We start from the raw sequence: 23,141 nt of genomic DNA on the forward strand, positions 1-23,141 counted from the left end.
CATGTGCTGCCCTCAGTTCCTTTGCATTCATTCCCTTTGATTTAAGGTGTTATTTACATATGCTGAAGACTGTATGTGGCTATTATAGTCCAAGACAATTACAGAATTATTAAGCATAGTCAAATGCATCATGTATGACAGTTTAATGCTAGCATGTTGATAGCTATGGAAAGATTATTGCTGTAGTTTAGTGTTAAGACTGCTTTTACCATTTTTGGTATTCATTACTTTATTTCTTTCTGAAAAACTGATATTAAAAAGTCTTAAAATGTGCATCCATTCCATCGCAATGAATTTATCAGCAGTTAATTTGCATCTTCTTGTACATAACTGCCAGTAGAATCTGACCAATCTGATTATGGTTACTTATGGATAAAAGATGAAGTTTGGAGTAATTTTTTTTTTCTTCAGAAAATGTAGCATCTTAGTACTTAAAAAAACAAAAACAAAAAAAAAAACTTGGAATCACCTACCCAATTCTGACTGCATTAAGAATTAGGCATACGCACCTTGAAACAGAGCACAGACCTGAACTGTAGTATTATGTTTAGTACTTGTTAAGAAAGCCTTTGCACATCTTAAGTTGTACAGTTTTTTTGGCTTGCTTAGGCATGACTACATCAGGTGGTTTTATCGGCTTACCTGATTCCTCTTCAGTCGTGTGTTTGGAACTACGATGTATTTACATTTTGGTGCCTTAAGTCACGGCTCTGTTCTAACTGTACTTACGTTACACTCCACAGACTCTTCCAGCGATTTAAAGTATGTAGGTACAATTAAAATGCTTTAGCATAGAAGGCATACTGTGGACCAGATTTAATTAAATAAAAATAATTAAAAAAACCCAAAGMACCTTACAGAATTGTCTGTAATTGTGCAGCCATTTGCCTTTGTTACTAGTTATATAAATTACACATTTATAAACTGTATAGTTATAACAATTATATAAATTGTTAACAAAAGAAAACTGTAGTGGCAATTACAGGAGTTTATGCGGAAAAGCAGTATTAGATAAAACAGTGAATTCCTCCACATCTCCAAGGAAATACAGGAGCTTGAAACATCAAAATTCAGCTCCTGTACAGATTCAGCACACTAACCACCTTCCTTTCTGTAAATCACATTGTCTGGGAAACATCTTTGCTACCCTTAGTATAGATAGATTTTAAAACTTTAATCTTCTGTTGTTTTTTCGAAACCTTGAACTCAATTCTCAAAGCTTGTCAACTCCAGGAGTCTTAGTGACTGTGTCAGCAATTTCCTACTTCCACATATCTTTACTGTCTGGGAAGGCAGTGCATTAGAGATGGAAATAGTGCAAGTGAGAGCTGAAGAGGAAGGATTCGGAGTGAAATATGTAGAAGAATGCAGGTGGCTGTGGAAGGAATTGCCTGAGGACAAAGGATTAATCTTAAGTCACTTTTGTATGCTTCAAGATTCTATCTGTAAATAAAACCTTTCCTAGCATTAACTGCAAAGGTTTGGGCAAATGTAGCATGTGTAAATCCTTGAAGTGCTGACTACCACATACAGAATCTTGCACAGACCGTAAAGATAGAAGACTCGGATGCTCAGTGAAGTGAAGTATTCTGTGTTAATGAATTAATGTGGGAAGTGTTTAGATATGTTTGGGGGAATAGCAATATTGATAGTCCTTGCAAAAACTTAGTATGGGAGAAAACAACAATGCTGATCTTGCTGACCTTGAAAAAACTTACTGCAATGAAAACTGTTTTTTTGGTACAACGTATAAAAAGCAGTGTTAGTATCTAGTATACCTAGATTTTAAATATGCTGGTAAGTCACAAAATAAATGAGGCCACTAGTAATAGAAGAAACCTGGCCAGCTGTAACGGGAGACTGTTTGTTGTCAGGATTCAGTTATTGGAAATCTATACGATCATGATCTAACCCTTGAGGGGAAAAAATACCTGTTTTTCATCGGGTTTATATCACAGTATAGTTACAGTAAATAGCACAAATTTAGCTTAATTATCCTCTGCTACCCGCTCCAGTTATCCTTCCTGATAGACCGATACGTAAATGTACATGCGTATCACTTAATAACATGTGTTTGCATTTTGGTCTTCTCTACCAGATAGTTGAGGGTTTGTTTTATTTTTGTGAAGTTTCCTTTCTTCCTGGATTTCTTATTTTCTTGCAGTAACTAATTATGAAGAGAATGTACATTCACATTATTCTGCCCTTGCTTTTTATTGCAACTCGGATGTATTACATATTTTCCCATGGAATATGTAGTAATATGTACTTTCCCTTTTGGAGTGATATTTGAAATGACATATAGTATTCAGTGGTCACATATTAAAGTATTTAATAACTGAAGGACACAAAAATAATTCATATATGCATTTTAAATAGTAATAATATTGTTCTTGGTGGGTCAAATATTGTCTGTGACATTGTGCTCCCAAGTATTTCAGAGTTGAAAATGGCACGCTAAACAGTCAAGACACCAGTTCTCACAGCACATGCCCAGATTAACAAATAAAAAAAAGCGTGTAAGTACAGAAAGCTAGAATAAAGCCATTAAGAGTTAAGTTAATGTAAAATGCACAAATGTGAAAACTGTATTCTTGCACTCTAACATAGTTTTAGAATTTTTTGGGGTGTTTTCAGCACACTGTAGTATTAGGTTATAAATTTGGCTTTTCAATAATCCAGAAATAAATTTTTATTATAACTTTCCTTTTTAAGTGTTCAGATGCAGACACTCTTATTATTTTGTCTTGGATTCAAATTGAAAAATTTCAATGAGAGACACATGGTAAGAGCTTATGTGGTCTAGTCATGTAAACGTGGAATACTTTTCAGTAAGAAGTGGCTAATAGTAACTACTTTTCTAATTAACGGTGCCTAATTTTGTTGCAAGCTCTGGTAAGTATCCATGGGTCTCTCTATTCCTATGTACGTGTAGATATGCATCTGCTTTGTATTTTTCTAGTAGAAATACAAATAATAGAGCAGCTGGTTTAGACAAAAGGAAGGGCACTAAGATCCCGACACAGTCAAGAAATTCAAATTTATGATGGACAGCCATAGCTTCCACTGTGCTTTTGAATGTTTAAAAAAGTGTGTTGAGCTGTCTTTTGCAAGTTTGAATTTTCTGTCTATCAAACTGCTTCAATCTTAACATTTTCAATTTCATTTTGTATTCATTTAGAAATGTTTTTCATATGTATATACACACAAGCATGTATACATTAAGTGTGTATATGAACATATGTTTTAGTATGTATTAAGTGTTTGTGGAAATAGTGCATGGAATGTTTTCTTTAATGTCTTAGATGGATGAATTTTCTTTATTTAAGAAGCAAATGCCTTTTAGAAATATTCCCCTAGTCTCCCCAACCTCATAAGCTTATATAATCAAGCTAAAAATATTAAACGCTTGAACAAGAATAGAAGTTTTCTTGTCTCTTAGATTTATTTAAATTATTATGGAAAAGGTGCTCAGTGTACTTAATGCTAGGATTTTGTATCTGTACTTGAATTATAATCATGGTCTATGTGCTGCCTCAGTGTCTCTTCTGGTTTTTAGGAGGAGGGCAGTGTACCTCTGTCAGCTGCTGAAATGGAGAAACTACAATGATATTTATTTTTAGTTATCACATGTATGGAAGCAAAGTTTCATGTCTGAGTTATGCATTATGTTAAATACATACTGCGGTCTTGGTTATATGATTACTTAGGCACAGATTTTAGGTACAGGAGCAGTCTAACTTCAGTAGCGCTGCTCTTGTGTTGTATATAAAGTATCTGTACAGATGTGTGGAGCATCAGGGACTAGAAATACATCATCTGAATTGGTATACGGAAGACTTTCTTCCCAAAATGTATTAAATTAGAAACAACTTTTAAAAAGAAACCTTTTTTTGTAAAAGGCTAACATGAAGAAGCTTGTACTGGGTCTTTTGCCCACTGATTTTATATACTGCTTAGTGAAGTCAGGTTTTTGTTGAAGGGCAGGGGATTTTTTTTTTTTTTTCAACTGGGCAAAAAAAAGTGAAGTATTATGTATTTATATTTTTGCAGAAAGCATGATCCCTTTCTCCCTCTTTCTTTTTTTAACAAAAGAATTTGTTTCAATTTATTATAAATGTCTAACCATACAATTATCAATGCAGCATCCCATAACTAATGCTGACCCACTTTCCCAGAAAAGATGTTCATTGTGCATTTGAAAGGTTGAAAAGGTTTTTGTGGTTTAAATGTTGTTACATATTTTACAGCATTAGGATCTATGGAATATTTTGACAACTGCAACAGTTCAATGAAGTTGGTAATTTCTTCTTTTAATTATTTTTCATTGAACAGATTTGGAGTTAAATTTTTAAGGCTTATGTTCTGGTGTATTATACAGGAACATTTTGATGAAATGTATCATGAATTTTTTTATCTTATTTGTTGTTACAAATTATTTAGCTAGAGATTATTGGCTTTAAGGTTATTAGCTTTTAAGCATAAGGTAACCACTGGCACATAATTTTGACAAAACAGTGTGGTGTTCCTTTCAGCTAGTGAACGTACGTGTATGACTGCACATCCTCTTGTAGATGAGCTGATGCATGGGCTTCACAGATTATCTGCAGCAGCCTAATCCACATATTGAGTGGGAAACGAGACTGGCTTTACGCATTTCATTAAGTAAAATACTGGTTGATTTTAAAGCTTCAGTTTTTTCCACTTCCTTCCCCGCTCYCGTACTAAGCATAGTGCAAGTAGTGTCTTGAATTGCTTGAGATACATTAAACAGAGGGTTTTATTAACTCAATAGAGTATCTTTAATACTAAAATTATTTATAAAGTCATCYCCACCAGATGTATTGTTTCTATCAGTTTATGATGCCATTGTCTTTTTCTAAACTTCTTCAGAAGCAAGTACTTGGCTACCTCAAAAAAACAGAAAACCCACCCTGTAGTAGAACATGCACTGTTTTTATTATTATTATTATTAATCTCCCTGCCCCTCTTTCCACTTCTGGCTCTAGGAATTTGTGAAAGGTCAGCTGTCAGAAACTGTTGAAGAATCAATACATCTTTAACTGGCAGTTACTAAATTTGAAATTATTCTGGAAAAGAAAAAAAGAAAAAAAAATCACAATCCCTCTCTCCCCCTAAAAACACTGAAACAAACCAGCCCTAAAAATAAAGCTTCAATAGTATCCGTATTAAATCAGATTTAGGGTTTTTTTTTTCCTTATATTGTTAGCAAAATGATGAAGTACTGTATTTTATAAGTTTTTTTTTTAACTATTTAATTTTTAATAGGTAGAGCATTAATCAGATAATAATCAAATCAGATATTTTTGATTCAATGCAATTATTTTCATAGTAAGGGGTAACACTTTATTTTAAGTCTTTGTTCCAAATTCTTAGTATGGGCACTTGCCATGGAAAAAACTTTAACCTCAGTAGCCTGAATTTTTATATGCTCAGCTCTGGTAATATAAGACTACCTTTGAGTAACTAATCTACAAAAAAGTTAGTGTTTTCATTATATTTACACTGATAATAATTACGTTTATATTTTTTTGCTTTAACTACTACATTTACTTTTGATAAATACATAAAGTTGAATAGAGAGCACTTAAAATAAAGCATACCTTTTTCACTTTAAATTCATTTTCAACATACAGGAGTTTGATAAGACATCTTATAGGATTATTTTATTTAAATGATAATTAAAGCTTTTACTTATCTAACACTTTAATTTTTTCATTAATATGTGAAATAATTGTAGTACCTTTATATTTAAGTAGCCTCATACCTTAGTTATATGCAATAAAATTCCTAATGCTGTTAAGTGAACTTCTTCATTATGTTAATAGTTTTTGTAAATTATTTTTTCTTTTCTTGCAGCAAGGAGCAAATAATGCGGAAAAATTTGACTATGTAAGTGAATGTTATGACATTCTTATGTTTTTCCTAATTAAATTCAACGGTGAAAGTCTCAAGTTGAAGTTTTAGTCATTTCAAACCAAACTTCCTGTTTTGTATCTGCACTTGGTTATTTAAACATCTAGTGATTTAAATTTCATCTTTAAAATTGTATTACAAGAGAGGCTTAGTTAAGCCTGAATTGAAAGTTGATCAGTTATCACTCTTTAATGTCTGCAAATGTTAGAATGCCTTTTTTTTCCTTCTCCCCTCTCTCTCTTTCTCTCCCTCTGTGTCCATCTCCCCCCCCCCCCCCAGGTGATGCAATTCATGAATAAAATGGCGGGTAATGAATATGTTGGATTCAGTAATGCTACGTGAGTATTATTTTATTTACTTAATGAAGTTAGGTGGAAAATAATCTCAATTGATGCTTGGCTTTTTGAGCTTTCAGCAAATGTTGGTTGTTTACATTGAAACCATCATTTCACCCCTAATATTTAGGGTCTGTGTTTGGTTTAAAATTATACAAGAATGAAGTCATGTATATGTCTGACTAGTACAGTGGCTAAATCTTGCATAAAAGTGTTGGGTTATATCCTTGAAATTTTATAATTCTCTTTAGTGCTCTGTCGGTGCTATTGCAGTGCGAGCTGTAAGCACAACTCTTACTTTCCTGGCATTCATATTAAAAATTAAACTGTACATGTTAAATGGGTGTGTATCAAATGTTTAGAAAGCATACTTTATACAATTGGAACTCCTTATGCTTTTTTGCAATGTATTTGAATTGTATTCTAAAATGAATAATTCCCCCCATTGATTCAATATATTGCATCCTGGAAGCTTGTTGAGGCAACATTGTACAAACCTTAAAAATGCCACGTGGCAGAGTGCTTTCCAGTACGGGTTGGCGCACACGTGGAGGAAAGAGGAACGAGATGAATAGTATTTGTGCTGAGCATTGTTAATGTAGAAGTGCTTACTATGAAAGATACTAGCTTTCATTAAGACTTTTGCTATCGATACAAATATAATAGAATAACCAGATGGAAGAGAATTACCTACTTTTTTTTAATCCATTCAGATTCCTCCTTTAGATTTCACGCTTAACTTACTCATCATGGCGCACAGTGTAGCCGTTAGCCTGGTCATTAATTGAATTGCAACTTGATCCTCAAATTCCTCTGTGGTTTGATCAGTGTTGTCAGTGAATGATCCATTCATTGCAGCTTGTTGTCGGATGTGCTTCCGTTCTTCTATTGCCTTTTTAGAAACACTTTTAAGAAGAGGATCTTGAACTTTGCCTTATCTGCAAGTCAGCTTACGTATGTGTAGTAAGGAGTACTGTACATACCGAGATGTTGAAGTTTGCCTCTAACTTAAATTTTCCACTGATAACTGCTACTGGGGAAAAGGTGCATAGCTGAATTGAACTGAACTGTAACCAGGGCTAAAAAATCTTTTCATTGCAGGGACTTCTGTCTTTATTTTTAGAAAGATTTTGTTTTGAAACCTCTGGTTTCACTGATTGCCTCCTTGAACGATGTGATCATAAACCAGTACCCTATCTTTCTTGGAGCAAGGGAAAGAACGCCTGAGTGCTGCTGTTCCTYGTTTTGTTAAGCAAAAAAGAAAATAAGATGTAGGTTGGAGGTGGAAGAAAAGAAAAAAAAAAAAAAGTGTGTCGGGGGGGTAAATAGGCCGCTCGTGTTAGTCAAAATGCAGCAAATCTTCAATCGTGTCTGTTAATGGGCTGACAGAGCAGAGTATTCACTCAGGGCAAACTTTGTATCTTATTTTCAAGCGCAGGAAAGGAATGGTGCTGAAGTTTTCCCATTCCTCCTCCTATGCAATGTCAGGAAATGGTAGAAGTGGGAAGGGGTGAAAGACAGAAGTATTGCTTATTTCTGTCATCTTCTTGAGCACTGAACTTAGGCCTGCTCGGTAGCCTTTTCAGCAAGGAGCTAATAGGAATGATAACTCCTTTGAGTGTAGTCTAGTATGTTGTGGAATCTGCTTATACACCCTGGTAGCTAGAGCCTGTAGGGAAGCTATTGAGTCTGCACAGGGGTCTCCTGGCTCTCATACGTGTCTAGTCTTAGATGTCTGGAAAGTCTTTTTCAACATGTTCTTTACAAAAAATGGCACTTTCTTAAGTCTTCTGACATATAATAGTATCTCATTTTTCAGGGCGGTTTTCTACCTCACTAAATTGAGCTCATGTCAAGACTTCTGATTTAGGATCTTGATGGTGACATTGTGTTACCTTTCGGATGTGTTCATAGGACTACTGATAAAATCAGTGGTCTAAAACCAAAAGCATCTGTTGAAGTTGCAAGACGCGTGCTAGCTTAGCTTAACAAGGAGTCTATTGGATCTTTATATGCAAAAGTACTGTAGTATGGGGAGCAGAGTCCTCCTCAGAAACTAGTGTCAGTAAAGAAGTGTCTTAATTACATAAGAATGAGAATGCAAATAGTTGTCTGCTTTTAAAGGAGGACTGCACTTCAGAAATCCCTGTTGGCATTCCCTGTTACTTATGGTGGCACAAATAACTTGCTTTGAGTAGGTTTAGCTTAGCTCATCCCGAGTTACCACACATGCTTTTATGAAGCTGTTCTTGCTTTGTTATTCTCAGTGATAAGAAATGAGTATCTGTGCAGCTACAAATGCAATAAATTGATAAGAAATAAATACATAAAATGTTTTTAGTTGAAGCAATACAAGTTCACAGATCAGAAATTAAGGGGTGGGAAAAGTCAGCAAGTAAAGCCCCTTTAAAATCATAGTACTTTTATACTGTTCATAGATCTCATTTACATTTGTGGTTATTGCTGCAAATTGTTTCTTGAACAGATTTTCTGTTTTAAACAGGTACTTGAAGATTAGCTCAATTGGCTGTAAAAAATAAAATACAGTCCAGAAAATGAATGTTTTATTAAATATTTAAAGGCTACAAGCTTCATTATTAAGATCTAGCTACATAGCAACCTAAATTCAGCTTTCAGCTTTTAATTTATGTCTGAATTGGAGCACTGACATTAACTGTGCTAGGCAGATGGTATATTCCAATTTGTCAAGATCTTATTATTCTTGTTTAACTGGCAAGTTTTGTCAATGACATGCACTTGAAGTCAATAAAAAATACTATCATTGACTTCTGATGGAACAAACTTGGAGCAATGAAAGAATAATAAAGATATGCACCTATAGAAAATTATAAAGTCACAACATGCCACTGTTTCTCTCTTGTGCTCCAAAATTGATATTTTGAAACAATCTACTTTTATTTTGCCTTTTCTCAAGTTTTACAGATTTTTGCTATATTGCCAGATAGTTTTAATAATTACTGATGCAYTTTATTCCTCATTTCCAAATTCAGTTAAAAATTATTTTGTATTGTTTCTCTAAATACCTTCCTTCTGCTCAAACACCTTAAAATATGGATGTTTCCCTGTTGGATTCAATAGACTGGGAGCCTCTTAGTCCGATCCCTGCATTTCTAGGTGACAATGTAGGGACGGGGTTCTCAGCTGCAGTAGGTAGTGGTGACATTTTCCGGGGACTTGGGACTCCTTATTGAGCTTATTCCTTTCTGTGCTCTGGGGAGAGAAGGTCTTTGCATGCTTCTCCTTGGGCCGGGTGTGTTGGGGTGAGCATCTATGGCAATTTCTTTATTCTGTTATTATGACATTTATGTTCAGAGAGTAATGTATTCTTTACATGCAGTTGTATTGAATTGCACTATGCTTCTCTGAATTTCAGCATCTTTAAAGTTTGACGTTCTGGATTTTTTTGTTGGTTTTTGTTTTAAGGTTCCAGTCTGAAAGAGAGAGCGGAGATAGAAACTTTGCAATAGGCTACTACTTGAAAGAAAAAAAGGTTGATTTTTTTTTTCTTTTAATCATATTTTCAAGGTTGTGTGTTTTTCATAGTCTTGGCCTGTGAAATTTTTCATTTATTTCAATTGATAATTTACAGTATGGCATAATTTATTCTAATGTTGTATATGTTTTAATACTGTTATGCAAATCGTTTCATCTCATTTGGAAAGGGTGTAAATACTTGCGTAACTTTAATAAAATACACTTAATCTTATTTCTGTATACTAGTCGTGGTAAAGTAATGTTTTATGTGGCCTAAAGCTCATAATCTATGCAGTACAGCAAATGGCTTTACAAAACTCCTGGGTGCTTTTTACAATGCACTGATTTAAAGTTCCTGAAAGCTGTATTGAAAGAGATTTTAATACCTAGATTATTCTAGGTATTAAAACTGCACAGCATTGTAGTATTTTTAAATGGGAAGTAATTTAATTTTTCTGCTCTTTACATTTAAGTAAATGCTTAGTTTTAAAATCTGACTGGTGTTTCATATGCTGACAAGAATATAGCTTAATTTTTTTTAAGGCGCTCTAAAAGATGCATTTAAAATCATTTAACTAAAGACTCTATTTTTTTCACCAGTGCTTTCCAGAAGGCACGGATATGGTTGCTATACTAGACTTCTATTTCCAGGTAAATGACTCTAATAATTAAAACTGAGATCCATAACACACTTGGAATTGCTATTATAGGCAATAGAAGCTAATCTGTTCATAGATGTGAAGGTTATAATGTCTTGCAGTTAGCAAAAGCTTGTCAGCATTTGTTAAACTCTGTTTTGAAATGGATGATGTACGTTTGATCTATCTAGATTTGTATTTGTTTAAATGATGTGCTCAAGGTGTCTTTATTGCCAATGCAAACTAGCAATAGCCTTTAAAAGGCTGGTGGTTCAGAAGTTTAAAAAGTATTGTATTACTTGGGTAAATTTGGCAGAAAACTTCTGCTTCTTTGGGTTGCTCCTCTTTATTGTGGAGCGCATTAAACTCCATGTGTAACTAAAATAGTATGTGCATGCTCTGTTGTAAACTCAAGGGTAGTGTTCTAACCACCGTGATTATCCCCTCCTTTTTGGTAGGTGGGTTTTTTTTCTTTGCATTCAGCAACTTATTTGCAACTGTCTCAAAATGAGAACTTGGCGAGTCTGAGGTATTTCCTTGGTAAGGGCTTCCTAATATTAAAACATTCGCAGTTCAGTCAGGGCTGCTGCATTTAGTTTTCAAGAGGCAGAATCTGTGACTGATTCAGCCTGTCTGGGATAGGTTAAAAAAAGTCTAGTTTAGTTCTCAAAAGGAACGTGTTTTTGATTCATGATACTTACCTGTGCAAATTACAAACAGTGAATTTTATCAGAGTTTCATTGTACTGGGGTATGACTGCTATAGTCTTTAAATCAATTGACTGTTTGTAAGCTAAGCTGTATGTAAATTAAACTCAGCTGACCTCATATTAATTGAGATGCAAGCTAATAGTCCAGTCAGTGGCCAGTTGTTGTTACAGAATAAAACTGAGAATTTATTTTAATATAGTCGTTAAACGTGCCTTTAAAATACCTCCTATCCCACTGTCCCAAATCCTGATTCACTTCTGAGTGCAAAGCTAGTCAGAAGTTAAGAAATGCCAAAACTAACTTTGCCTGTGCAATTTTAATTTGGCCTCATAATCATGCATTCTGATCTCCACTTTTATGACCATGTGGCATTCTTTTTTCCCTAGCAAAATCCCTTTTTCCCCTCAGTACTCAGAAGAAAGGGCTCATACAGTGAGCAGTAATTCAAGGTTTTCTTTTTCTCCTCGTTGCACAATGCTTATTTTCCTGCATGCTACTCAGTTTCTACTAAAAAAACTGAATTATTTCTTTTCCCTGTGTTTTCTGTAATGCTCCTTCCTCACTAGCATAATTGGGAACTTAGTGAACAGGAATAAACTTATTTGTGTACTATCTCTCTAAAGTGAGGAAGAATTATTCTCATTTTAGAGAACTGAGGTACATAATGTAAGTTTAAAGTTTGTAGGTGCTTAAATTGAGAACCTAAAAATACTTTTTACAAGTAGGTGGTATTATGTAATACTTCATATGTTTAAAACACAGTTGCCATTTTAGATGCGTCTCAGACATTCTCTGGATTTGCAGCTTTAAATGACTGGATTGAGGTGTCTTGAGTTTGGCACTCAGAAAATAAGGATTCTACATAGTAACCACTCATGAAAACTTTGCTTACGTAATTTTATGAAGTAAGACTATTTGGCCAGGGCAAGAGTACAAACATTGATTTGCCTACTTTTCAAAGTAGCATTTCAGCCTCAGGTTGAAACTGTCTTTTGATTTCTGCCTTAAAAAAAAAAAGTGACAGCATCACATTTATCACATTTCCTGGTGCATCATCAAAGTACTTGCACTCTGCTGTCTATGAAGCAGGGATTCTGTAAGAAAATACTACATCATATATCCTTAATATATCATAAAGTATATAGAAGAGGAGGCTGAAAGAAAGTTGCATCAGCAGGAAATGCTGGCAGTAAGATTTGTAAGTGCTAGAGTCTGTGGCTTTAAAATGTCCTTTTAATAGACATATGTGGTTTTCTAAAGCTTTAAAAAAAACTCCTCAAACTCAAATTGAGAAAAAGTCATTCTGTGGCTTTACCATTTAAACAGATGCAACATCTTGAGATGGTTTTCGACACCTCTTTCTCTCAAAGGAATGTCAGTGGAGAAAAAAAAATCAAGCTGATAACACTCAGCATGGAAAAAATTATCCCGAGCTGTTAAGTAGGATTATCAACATTGACACTGGGATCTTGTAGCAGGAAGGTTCAGATAGTACTAATGGATGCCMCTAGTGTCATCCGTAACAAATGTTACGCTACAGGCTGTGTTATGTAATGTTATTTATGTAGAGACTTATTGTTGTTAAGGCTATAGCTAGCCTTATTGTGCTGTTGAAGCTTCATACTTCTTATAATCTTAATCTCTCTTTCATAAGCTTTGCTCAATAGAAGTAACATGTGAATCAGCAAGTGTGATGGCAGCAACTCTGGCTAATGGTGGCTTTTGCCCAATCACTGGTGAAAGAGTTCTGAGTCCTGAAGCAGTCCGCAATACCCTGAGTTTAATGCACTCCTGTGGCATGTATGACTTTTCAGGGCAGTTTGCCTTCCATGTAAGTAGTCTTCAGTTATTAATTATATCTGGCCAGGAAGATTAATCTGTGCTATTCTATTCCATGTTCCAGTCCCCCCCGCCCCTTCTTCCAGTTCTTGGGTTGTTAAATGAATTACTTAGAAACACAACATATGGGAAAATGTTGTCTAGAACCCATGATGCTACTTGTATACAATACCATATAGTACTTATTCTACTCTGCTATTTCACATCTGGGCATTCTTTTCATCCTGAAGGATAAATATTGTCCCTTGAGAAAGGCCCTTCATGAGAGTTACATGTTATTAATGCAGATGTAACTGGGACCAGCATAATTGAAGAAATCCTGATTTGGGGGTAGGGGACTGAAGAAACACTTGGCAGACAGTCACTCTGTTTTCATTGACTCAGGCGGTTTCTTAAATTGTCCTCGTAACTTGTAAAAGTGGCTGTCATATGCAGCATATGTACCATGTCTCTGCTATTTTCCAGCAGTACATTTCTTATATGTAAATATTTAGATGTGTACTGCATCTTATTTGTGTTTTCTTTAACTCTTTTCAGTATTTGTCATTGCATGCATGTGAAATTAGTAAAGTTGATGATGATGCTTTGAGCAACCTAAAAGTTGTTGCTTATTGAACTATGGGGATATGTGATATGTTAATTTCTATTTGAAAAAGGCAACATGTTTATCTACAGACTGTAAATAGTTTGTTTGATAACAACACTCCCTCTTTTTTTTTTTAACTTTATATTGTTTTGTACCACTTCATTGTTGTAGACTTTTCATGACATATTGCATGTGTGTGTGCACTACTGCTTTGTTATAATGGATAGATCTGGATTGTCTTTCTTGCTGTACTACTGACTTACTGTGTTATTGAAAGCAAATAACTTAATGATCACATGCCTCAAATCACGATGAACTGTGCTTCAGGTTATCATTTATCTAAAAGGAGATAAATAATAATGCTTTCCCAGCTTGAAGTGCTTTCCAGAACTACATTTTGAAAGTGCTGCATAATAATCTTCAGTAAAATGCTGCAGCATTGTCTTACAGAAGGTAAGAATGTCTGCAGGGGACACTAATTGTCTGATTTTTTCTATAGGTTGGTCTTCCTGCAAAATCTGGAGTTGCTGGTGGGATTCTTCTGGTTGTTCCTAATGTTATGGGCTTGATGTGCTGGTCACCTCCTTTGGACAAGATGGGCAACAGTGTTAAAGGGATTCACTTTTGTCATGTAAGCAGCTTTGCCTGTAACATTTTTTTCTTTTGCAGCTGATGCCTACAGAGCTTCAGTTAGCATTGCTGAGATCTGACTGAATTAGTGATTCTTTGGTCTTCCATACATACCAAGTTTGGTCTGTTCTAAGGGTGAATGTCCTAAAAAAGGAGATAAGTTTGCATTCTCATAATAAATAAGATCCAATTCATTTTGTGAGCATTTAGAAATATTCAGTTTCATCAGTATTTCTGAAACATTGTGGAAACATTTTTGAAAAAGAATACTTCATGATGTAATGATAAACTGATCTTCTCTGTGCCACATCAGAAACTGTAGAACTTTTATAGACTCTTTTTTTCCTCTGTAGTTGTAAAATATACAATTTCCAAAACATTAGCAAAACAATTCTTACTAGTATATACAGATGTAAAACATAAGTGCTAGTATTATTTATTATAATCTCATGTGCACTTAACTATCATATATGCAAAGGATAATGTACATTCTCTGAATATTTGCAGGATCTGGTTTCTCTGTGCAATTTCCATAACTATGATAATTTGAGACACTTTGCGAAGAAGCTTGATCCTCGCAGAGAAGGTGGTGATCAGCGGGTAAGTTAGTATGTATTTTCAGTGAGTATTGTATGTAGATTTCAGATGAAAAATAGAAAGTTCTTCTCTAGATGTAAAACTGCTCAATGACATGTATTGCATCAAAACTTTCCTATAAATTAATTGGTGCACTGTATTAGTGGACACTTACATGGGTGGACCACACTATGACAGGGTTTTATAAAAWAGAATTTCATCTTAGATTTGTAATTCTAATCATCTCTTGCAGTTCTTCTCTCTGACTGGAATAAGTATTTGGTATTTGATAGAAGTCACTGTTTTACTATTCTGGTTGCTTTTTAATAAAGATTTGACCAGCTGGTGGCTTAGTCTTTCTGTTCTGTGCTACTGTGCATGAGATGTTTGTTCAGTATTCTTCACAGTGATATCACTGAGACCCCATTTATTGGTGAGAGCTGCACAGGCAGTGACCTCAGGCCTTGTGTTGCTGTAGGCCAGTGCCTAAGGAGTGGTATAAGCAGTCTCTGGGAAAGAGTTGAATCCAGTCCAGCTACATATACAGAAAGACAGCAGGAGTGTGAGGATGCTTGAGATAAGGAGAACCTCTTTGCTTTTATTACCATTAATGTTTTAACTAAGGCGTGGAGACTTTCATAGGAGAAGATGTAGAATCATTTTTAAAGTGCCTTTATTTGCATGTATGCATCTAAGAATTAACCAATTTGAAGTTTGAACTGTTTATAACTGGAAAACAGAAAATAACAATTTATATGTGAAGAGGTGAAGAAAGATAAAACTTGAGTCTGTTAGCATTGATTGCAAATTTGGATTTTTTCCTTCAAATACACTAATAAATAATGTATGTTGCTTGAACAACTAGCATTCCTTTGGACCAATGGACTATGAAAATCTCCAGCAAGAACTTGCTTTAAAAGAAACAGTATGGAAAAAAGTGTCACCTGAATCAAACGAGGACATCTCCAGAACCGTAGTGTATAGAATGGAAGGTCGGGGAGAGCAAAACTAAAGGAATGGGTTCTAGTTTCATAAAATTCTTCATTTTAAAACCCTCAAGCATCTCTAGATTTAACTCTGATTTGAATACTGTTTGCCTGGTATTTCATTTATATATAAATATTGTATAAATTCTGTATGCTATACCAAAAAGACTGTTGAAGTTTAAAAAGACGCATAAACAACAAAAACCAAAACTGTTAATTGACTTTTGTAGTTACTTAAAGCACGCTTACTTTAAAAAGACGAATTTGAATGCTTTGAGCGATATACCCCTTTTGTGTATATCTGTGTACTTTGTTTATATCTGAGAATTATAAGTAAATTAATTTTAGCACTAAACAAGATAAGATGTGTCCTCTGATCAGGTTCAGAATGTAAAGATACAAGAACTTTAAAATATAAAGTAATAGTAAGATCATAAATTCCCAAATAATTGTACATTAAATGGAGATGATAGATTATGAGTTTTGTTATTACTGTATCCCTTTTTAAGACATACATTCAAATTGTGTTGAACAGAAATGGATCCTTCAATTATGCCATGCCGTGAAAATGATATATTTTTGATAAGAACTTTAGGAATTATTAATGCTAATGTTTGAATAAAATAGCAAAAATGGTGCCGGGGGAGGAGGGGATTGGGAGGGGGAAGAAGAAAAAAAAAACAAACAAAAACCTACCTTGTTTGCAAGTTAGTTAATGTAGCAGAAAGATTTTTTTTTTTACCAAACTATTCTGAGTGTCTCATAGGCCGCTTGTACTGTGAGTTGGTAGTTATGACTCAGACTGCTTTACTCGTAATGCTGTGCTCCACCCTCCAGAGGAATGTAAGCAATTTTAGAGTGGTAACCAACTGAGTAGTGAGCAGGAAATATATTCAAAGTAAAACACTTTGGTCAGGTAGTTAACTGTAAACAGTTTTAACATACTTTTCAGCAGCTAATGTGTGTGCATGTTCATATGTGTATATATATATGAACAAAGGTCTCATACATGAGCAAATTTAAGTTATCATTAACTGCTTTTTTTTTTAAATATGATAGTGAATTTGCACCTCTGTCAGCTTGCTAAGAATCAGGACTTTCATTCTTTTACAGGAAACTCACTGCCTCTGTTGCCCCAAAGTATCAAATTATTTAGATTATCTTGGACAGGATATGTGAAATGATATATAAGCTTCAAATAGTTAGGCTCAGTAGGCAATGCTGGGGAAGGGCACAGACTTACTAAATTCTTGACACTTGTAGCTATTTTATGGTTTCTTAATGATGCTAAATTTCTTTAAAAGATCTGTCTACATAAGGTTTTCCCCTTTTTAAGCTTGCAGATGATTTGACATGTTCTCTGCTCCCCTCCTCCCCCAATATACATCATAGAGTCCTAGTTTATAAACTCTGGAATTTTTGCGCAAGTTAGAAGAAATATTTCTTCATCTGTTTTTCCCCCCCCCCCCAAAAAAAAAAAAAATCCCCCAGCTCACTGAGAGTTCTCATAGGTAATGATAGGCGATTCCTTAGTAAACCTCCCATCCTGACAGCCTCTGCCAATCCCCTTCCCTTTTTAGTTTATCTAAAACTCCAGAATGTTAGTTTGCATGAGGGAAAGGTTATTGCTTTCCAATTCCTCTTTGTGTCCCATCTGGAAGTCTGAATTAAGGAAGATGCATAAAGCAAAGCATATGCTGTCTGCGAATGAAAGCTAGTCTTAATTACTTTGGGTATTGTTAGTCTTGCAAAAACATTTGAAATAATTTATTAATTTAATAAGCTCCAACTTAGTCTCAGATAATCTTCCTCTAGCAATGTATTGTAAATGGATTGGATTTCTGTGTGAAGCCTATTATTAAAAAGTTTAGGCAAAACAATACAGAAAATGACTATTCAGTGTATTTGAAGTCCTAGTGGAATGAATAGGTAAATCTGTGGTGCAGATATCAGTAATAAATTGCTGAGTAATAGCTATTTTATGATCTTATCACTGATGTTTAGTGTAGGTTTGTCAGTGCTTATGCTGAAAGTTTAGTGAACTAAGGTAAAGTTTTGAATTACAAAAATTTCTCACCTGTTTGAGGATCTTMCAGAAAAGCAGTAGTTAGAGAGACATAGCAAGTATTCAGATCCTGCAAACCTGTGTGTTTACCTGAAAAATGCTCAACTGAAAGAGGGAACATAACGTGCCTGTGCTGCTAATGAAAAGAATTTACAGTAATGAATACATGTTGCTGATTAAATTACTGATTTAATTAAAAAAGGAACATGTATGATGCAGGATTTGCTTGATGTAATTCTAAAGGCATTATTTTCTGAATTTGGCACTGTTTGGAGCTAATCCTAAAAATGTAGTTGAAGATACAGAAATTGTTCCATCTAGTTTCCAACTTTAAAATAAGAAGCTTTACCATATTTATATGTGTAAATTACATATAAAACTTGTGATAGAGGCAAGTCCTGCTTGGGAAGTATAAAATAAAGGAGATAACTAGATCTTAAATGTGCTTAATAAGAATATTTAGGGTACAGCTTGCACAATCTTTACTTTAAGTATATATATTACAGTTTCGTAATATATGCTTTTGAAGCCTGCCTTGGAATTGAAGGCAGCCTCTAGTTAGGAGGGGTTAGGAAAAGACTCCCTTGGACCAGTGACTCGACCTCACCTGCGTTCACAGCATCCTGCTCTGGCCCGACGTGTCTGCGAGTAGCTCCTGCCGGTGGCAGTAGGTGCCGGCGGCCGGGGCCGGATCTGCCGGGCCTGTGTTATGCTGGGTGAGCGGGTCCGAAAGGATGTGGTGAGAGAGGCTAGTCATTGAATGTTTGAAGGTGTTTTCAAGTCTGCAACGGTTTTAGTGTTCACCTGTGCTACAGTAATAGCAATTCTTGATATTCAAGCATTTTAGCTGTGTGTGTGTTTTTTTCTTTGTCAGCATCATTAACATTTCATTAGAAATGTAAATGCTTTTTAAAATTTTATTTTAGCATTTGCGTTGTACCTTTTTGCTCAGTTGTTAAGTTACCTGTCTCGTTTTCCATTTTCATTTGCATTGTATGTTATTTATGTATCTTGATTTTCCAGCATGCTTATTTTTGTATTGTTTAATAAATTTATTTTAAGCCGATTTTATTGTATTTTTTTCTCTCAATGGAGAACAGGTTTGTTCAAATGCATTTTTGAGATTGCAGTGAGATAGTGAGCACTTTTAAGCAATGATAAAGTTCTGGAAAAGTATTTGAAATAAACAAGTTTAGTTAAATCAGTCATTGAAAACATTCCCAATATTTCTCAAACATTTTGTACAGCAATTCTGATTATCTTTCTCTTTGAACTGTTATCTTAAAGTTAAAAGTAAAAACCATAGTAGTAAGACTTTTTCACTGATTTTTTCCCCCCCCCTCCCAATACTGAAAAATGTAATTGTGCAGTAGTATGTTAATGCCTTTGTGTATGTGTGTGGTTCTGAAGATATTAATCCAGTCATCTGGAAAAAGTGGTTAATGCTTCCAGTGCCAGAATAATAACTGTTGATACTGAGCATTATGAAGCGTAAAGTATAGCTTGTGCCAAATCACGTGTAGCAAGGAAGGTATTCCAAATAATACAACTTTGTAATAGCAGCGCTGGGGTCTGAACAATTGTTAGCTGCGTCGGTGTTTCTAAAATCAACAGAAAATTCCTGGCAAGGCGGTAACCCTTTGTCACAGGCTTACTTTTTTCTGTGGCAATTTGTTCAAGATGTTAAATGGCAGACAGATTTACCTGCCAATGATTGAGACGGGAATTTGGAGAATGCCCTAGTGGGGGTGGCCGTAATGATTCATTTAGCTTTTCTGTAGATTGGTTTATAAGCTGCAGTTACTTGTACTATGCTTTTAAAATTAGCTGCTTATTTGTTGTATGTAAAATACCACAGATAAGAACAATTTATGCTCCAAAAGTCAACCAGACAAGGAAAGATAGAAGGGTAGATGTGAAGAGAAGCACAGGTGATTTACTGTAGAATTTTTTTCTTGTTTGGTTTTCACTGTGCATTTCTTGCCAAAGACCATTGGGTGGGTAGAGGACTAAAAAGGGAATGGAGTCAAGTCATGTGTGGGAGTGGGATGTCAAGCTTGATTCGTCCAACTATGTTTGTTATTTTAGAAAAAAAAATTGCTCTTATTTCTCCTGGTCTTGATACATACATGTCATTGATGCACAATAGCTAGAGTGTGAGTAGAGTAGTTAGTTATGAACTTTATCATTTTATATTTAATGTTTTGTTTTTAGTATCCTACACATTGTTTTTATGGGACCTTTTTTTTAAACTGAGTTTAAATATTTTTGTACTTTCCTGTTGTAAAAACAAGGCGGGAATTTAAGGAACAGTTATTCCAGTGAAAAGCTACTAGCCTTTTCACAATGGAGTTGTTACTGAGGTCACTAAAACCTCACAATTTTTATGTTCAGTGCAGATTTTGTATGCTCAGGAATTTGAATGTCTCAGATGTCTGTGGTAGTTGCATGAATGACATGATTCTGCGGAGCAGCTTCAGTTGCATAGTAATAATAGTAGTACATGGACCTGTCTAATTACTGAACTGTGGTAGGTGCTTTGCTAATACTTCTTCCTAAAATCCTGAAAAATTAATAGTTTTCCTTTTAAAAAAAAAAAGTTGATGATACCGTAAGCAGGTGAAAATCTAACTAAAACTTGCATTTTTTTTTAACCACACTAATATTTTGTCTGTTCCAAACTTCTTGTCCTGTCTAGGTAACACATGAAATAGTGTATGTTATGGCRTGTTTCTAAAGACGGGTAGTGCACAGGTCCATCTTGTTTCAGGAATTTAACTCTTGGTGTGTTGATAGTTTGTTGTAGTTTAAATCATAAAAACACTTATTTAAAATCAAGCATATTTTTAGATTTACCATTTGTTCCTTCTAGAGAATTTTGTGTACAAAATAGACATGTCCTGTTTCCTTTTGCTTTTCGTGCAAGTAGAAGTTAATTGTATTAACTTCTAATACTGCTTTATGCAGACTTTTGACTTCACTTGAATATTTAACCATTTAAAATCTTTTTACAGGACTTAAAGTGGCACAATTCTGCCCATAGGTCAGTTACTTCTGCAAATAACCACTCTGATGCACAGCAAGCCTTACATTGTTAGTGGTTACATCTGATTTTTACAATTTAACTGGACTGACCTAAGCAGAGGTTAGGCTAGAGACTGGCAGAAGTGTGGTGGTGGTGAGTTTTACGCCAGTTTAATTGGCTTAACATAATTTAGGCAATGAAGCTAACCTGAATAATAGTAAGGTTGTTATGGTTARCTGGATCATACAGATTTTAAAAACAGAAAGATGTATTAATGTGTTGGGAGACTAAAACAGACTCAGTTCAGCGCTAAAGCTTACCAGGAAGCGTGTTTCAATGAAGGACAAGGGGAAAAGGAAAGAATTTTAAAAACACTTCTACTCTCCAGAATGTTCCAACCAACTGTACTTACACATATTTTATTTAGGCACTGGGCATGCAGGGGACCATGTCTGTTCTAAGGTAACACTTTGTGCTTTAACTGCTGCTTTGCTCTGGTTCTCACCTAACTGGCCTGTAGCTGGTACCTTCTGTAGTGCCTTCTGCATATTTCCTTGATATCATTTATGCTTGCAGAAGGCAAAAGGTGTCTTCTGCATATCTTCTTTCCAGACTTCCTCTGAACCCTTTGCCCGATCACCTGCAGCAGATCTTCTTAGGCCAAATGGCAGTGTTACTTTGGAAATTACAGGTAGGCAGTGGTAGTGCTGCTTCTTTCAGAGATCAGTGTACCTTAATTTCATGGCTACGTGGTCAGGCTTAGAGTAAATTACGATTTTACTATAGTTGTACTTCTGTTTATCTGTTTGACTTGTGAGATCATGTTTTTCAGTGAAATTGCTTGGATTTGATTCTTATTTTCACATTACTGAATATTATGAGATTTCTAAGTAATCGTTCTAGTAATATGCCTGGCATATTATTTGACTATTAAAAATATACATGTTTCTTAGCTTACATTAATTCCCTTTCTCATTTGTATTATGTGCAGCTATTTAATGATTAGAAATGCTTTTGGTACTCCAAATTTTATGGAAGTAAATAAGAAACCATATTGAAGGATCAGCCTTTTAAAAACAATCAACAGCTATCTGTTACTTTCAACATTGATTTTTCTTTGGAAGGTCCTTTAGTAGCTAAGTGCAATTGTTAAGTGGGGTTTTCTCATGAGTTCCTGAACAGCTGGTATACAGAATTTAAAGTATTTATATGTTTTGCAAAATTCTTGGGTACTGACATAAAATGGGAATTTATTTTTATACAATATATTTTCTTAAATCAGGACAGTTTTATTCTGCTGGGTGCCATCTTCATAACGCATTTGTATGAAGTGCGGGAGGTTCTAGTGCCTGTAAGCAACGAAGCAACACTATAGGCTTATGGAAAAAAAAAGTTGGAAGGGACCTCTGGTGATCCTCTAGTCCAGCCTCCTGCTCAAAGCAGGTTCTGACATCGAAGCTGGATTGTGTTGCTCAGGGACTGTGCCCATCACATGTTAAATCTCCACGGATGGAGATGCCATAACCTCTCTGGGTAACCTGTTCCAGTGTTTTGCTGAATTTTTTCCTAACATCCAGTTGGAATTTTCCCTTCTTGCAGCTTGTGACAGTGACTCCTGTCTTTTCCACTGTGCATGTGATGAGGGAGCTTACTATCGTGTGGAAATCTGTTGTCCTGTTGGGGAATCCTAGGAGCAGCGTGGGTGAAAACAGCCTTTGGTCAGCAGTTGCTAACGTTTTGCCTCCTGCTGTATTTTCTTACTGAATTTAATATTTTTAAAAGACATCATTGAAAGTAAAATGATGGAAGAATTTAAAAACAGAGTAGCCCCTTCATTCTCTGTTAAAACATATGGGCTAAATGCAAACTTGGAGATAAGTTATATGCTGAGGGAAAGCATGTTACTTTTAGGACCTCTTGTGATCAGAGTAATTATTAACAAAACAATGAACTAAGCATACAGAGTTGAGTGATAGGAAGAGATAATCTTGCTTGCTTCCTGTTGATGTGATTCACTAGTCACACTTCTTCCTTGAGGAAGACAACTTTATTGTTTGGTCAGGAATTACTCATTCAAATTTTTTTTTTCTGCTCTTGTAGGCCTGGTTTTGGTTATATGTGTAGCTTTAGGTCTCYGTATGAGAAGTACATTTCTATTTTTATACACTCTTTCTGAAAAGACTTTTCTTTAAGCAATTATATGTTTGGCAAGATTAAATACAACTAATTAAAATGTAATCTCAATCTGAGAATGAACTGTTCTGATCACACGTGCTTTAAAAAAAATAGACTAAAACAGGTGAAAGAAAGGATTAAGAA

The 23,141-nt window shown here is 35.0% G+C and overlaps 1 protein-coding gene across 5 annotated transcripts in view; it reads left to right on the forward strand.

Moving 5' to 3' along the window:
• Positions 1 to 23,141, forward strand: part of GLS (glutaminase) — a 61,295-nt gene that overhangs the window by 23,285 nt on the left and 14,869 nt on the right. Inside the window, exons 8-16 of one of the 5 annotated variants that reach the window (XM_026091731.1) lie at positions 5,881 to 5,913; positions 6,217 to 6,275; positions 9,717 to 9,783; positions 10,368 to 10,418; positions 12,770 to 12,946; positions 14,040 to 14,171; positions 14,678 to 14,770; positions 21,435 to 21,513; positions 22,422 to 22,528. In XM_026091731.1, coding sequence (XP_025947516.1) covers positions 5,881 to 5,913; positions 6,217 to 6,275; positions 9,717 to 9,783; positions 10,368 to 10,418; positions 12,770 to 12,946; positions 14,040 to 14,171; positions 14,678 to 14,770; positions 21,435 to 21,513; positions 22,422 to 22,513 — 783 coding nt within the window. In that variant the 3' untranslated portion in view covers positions 22,514 to 22,528. Of the gene's footprint in view, positions 1 to 2,438; positions 2,520 to 4,250; positions 4,301 to 5,880; positions 5,914 to 6,216; positions 6,276 to 9,716; positions 9,784 to 10,367; positions 10,419 to 12,769; positions 12,947 to 14,039; positions 14,172 to 14,677; positions 14,771 to 15,611; positions 18,859 to 21,434; positions 21,514 to 22,421; positions 22,529 to 23,141 lie in introns of those variants that run through there. The other 4 variants (XM_026091732.1, XM_026091733.1, XM_026091734.1 and 1 more) reach the window with 4 other exon arrangements.

This window comes from Apteryx rowi, unplaced genomic scaffold (assembly GCF_003343035.1).
Source record: "Apteryx rowi isolate R43461 unplaced genomic scaffold, aptRow1 scaffold_92, whole genome shotgun sequence".
Lineage (NCBI taxonomy): Eukaryota > Metazoa > Chordata > Aves > Apterygiformes > Apterygidae > Apteryx > Apteryx rowi.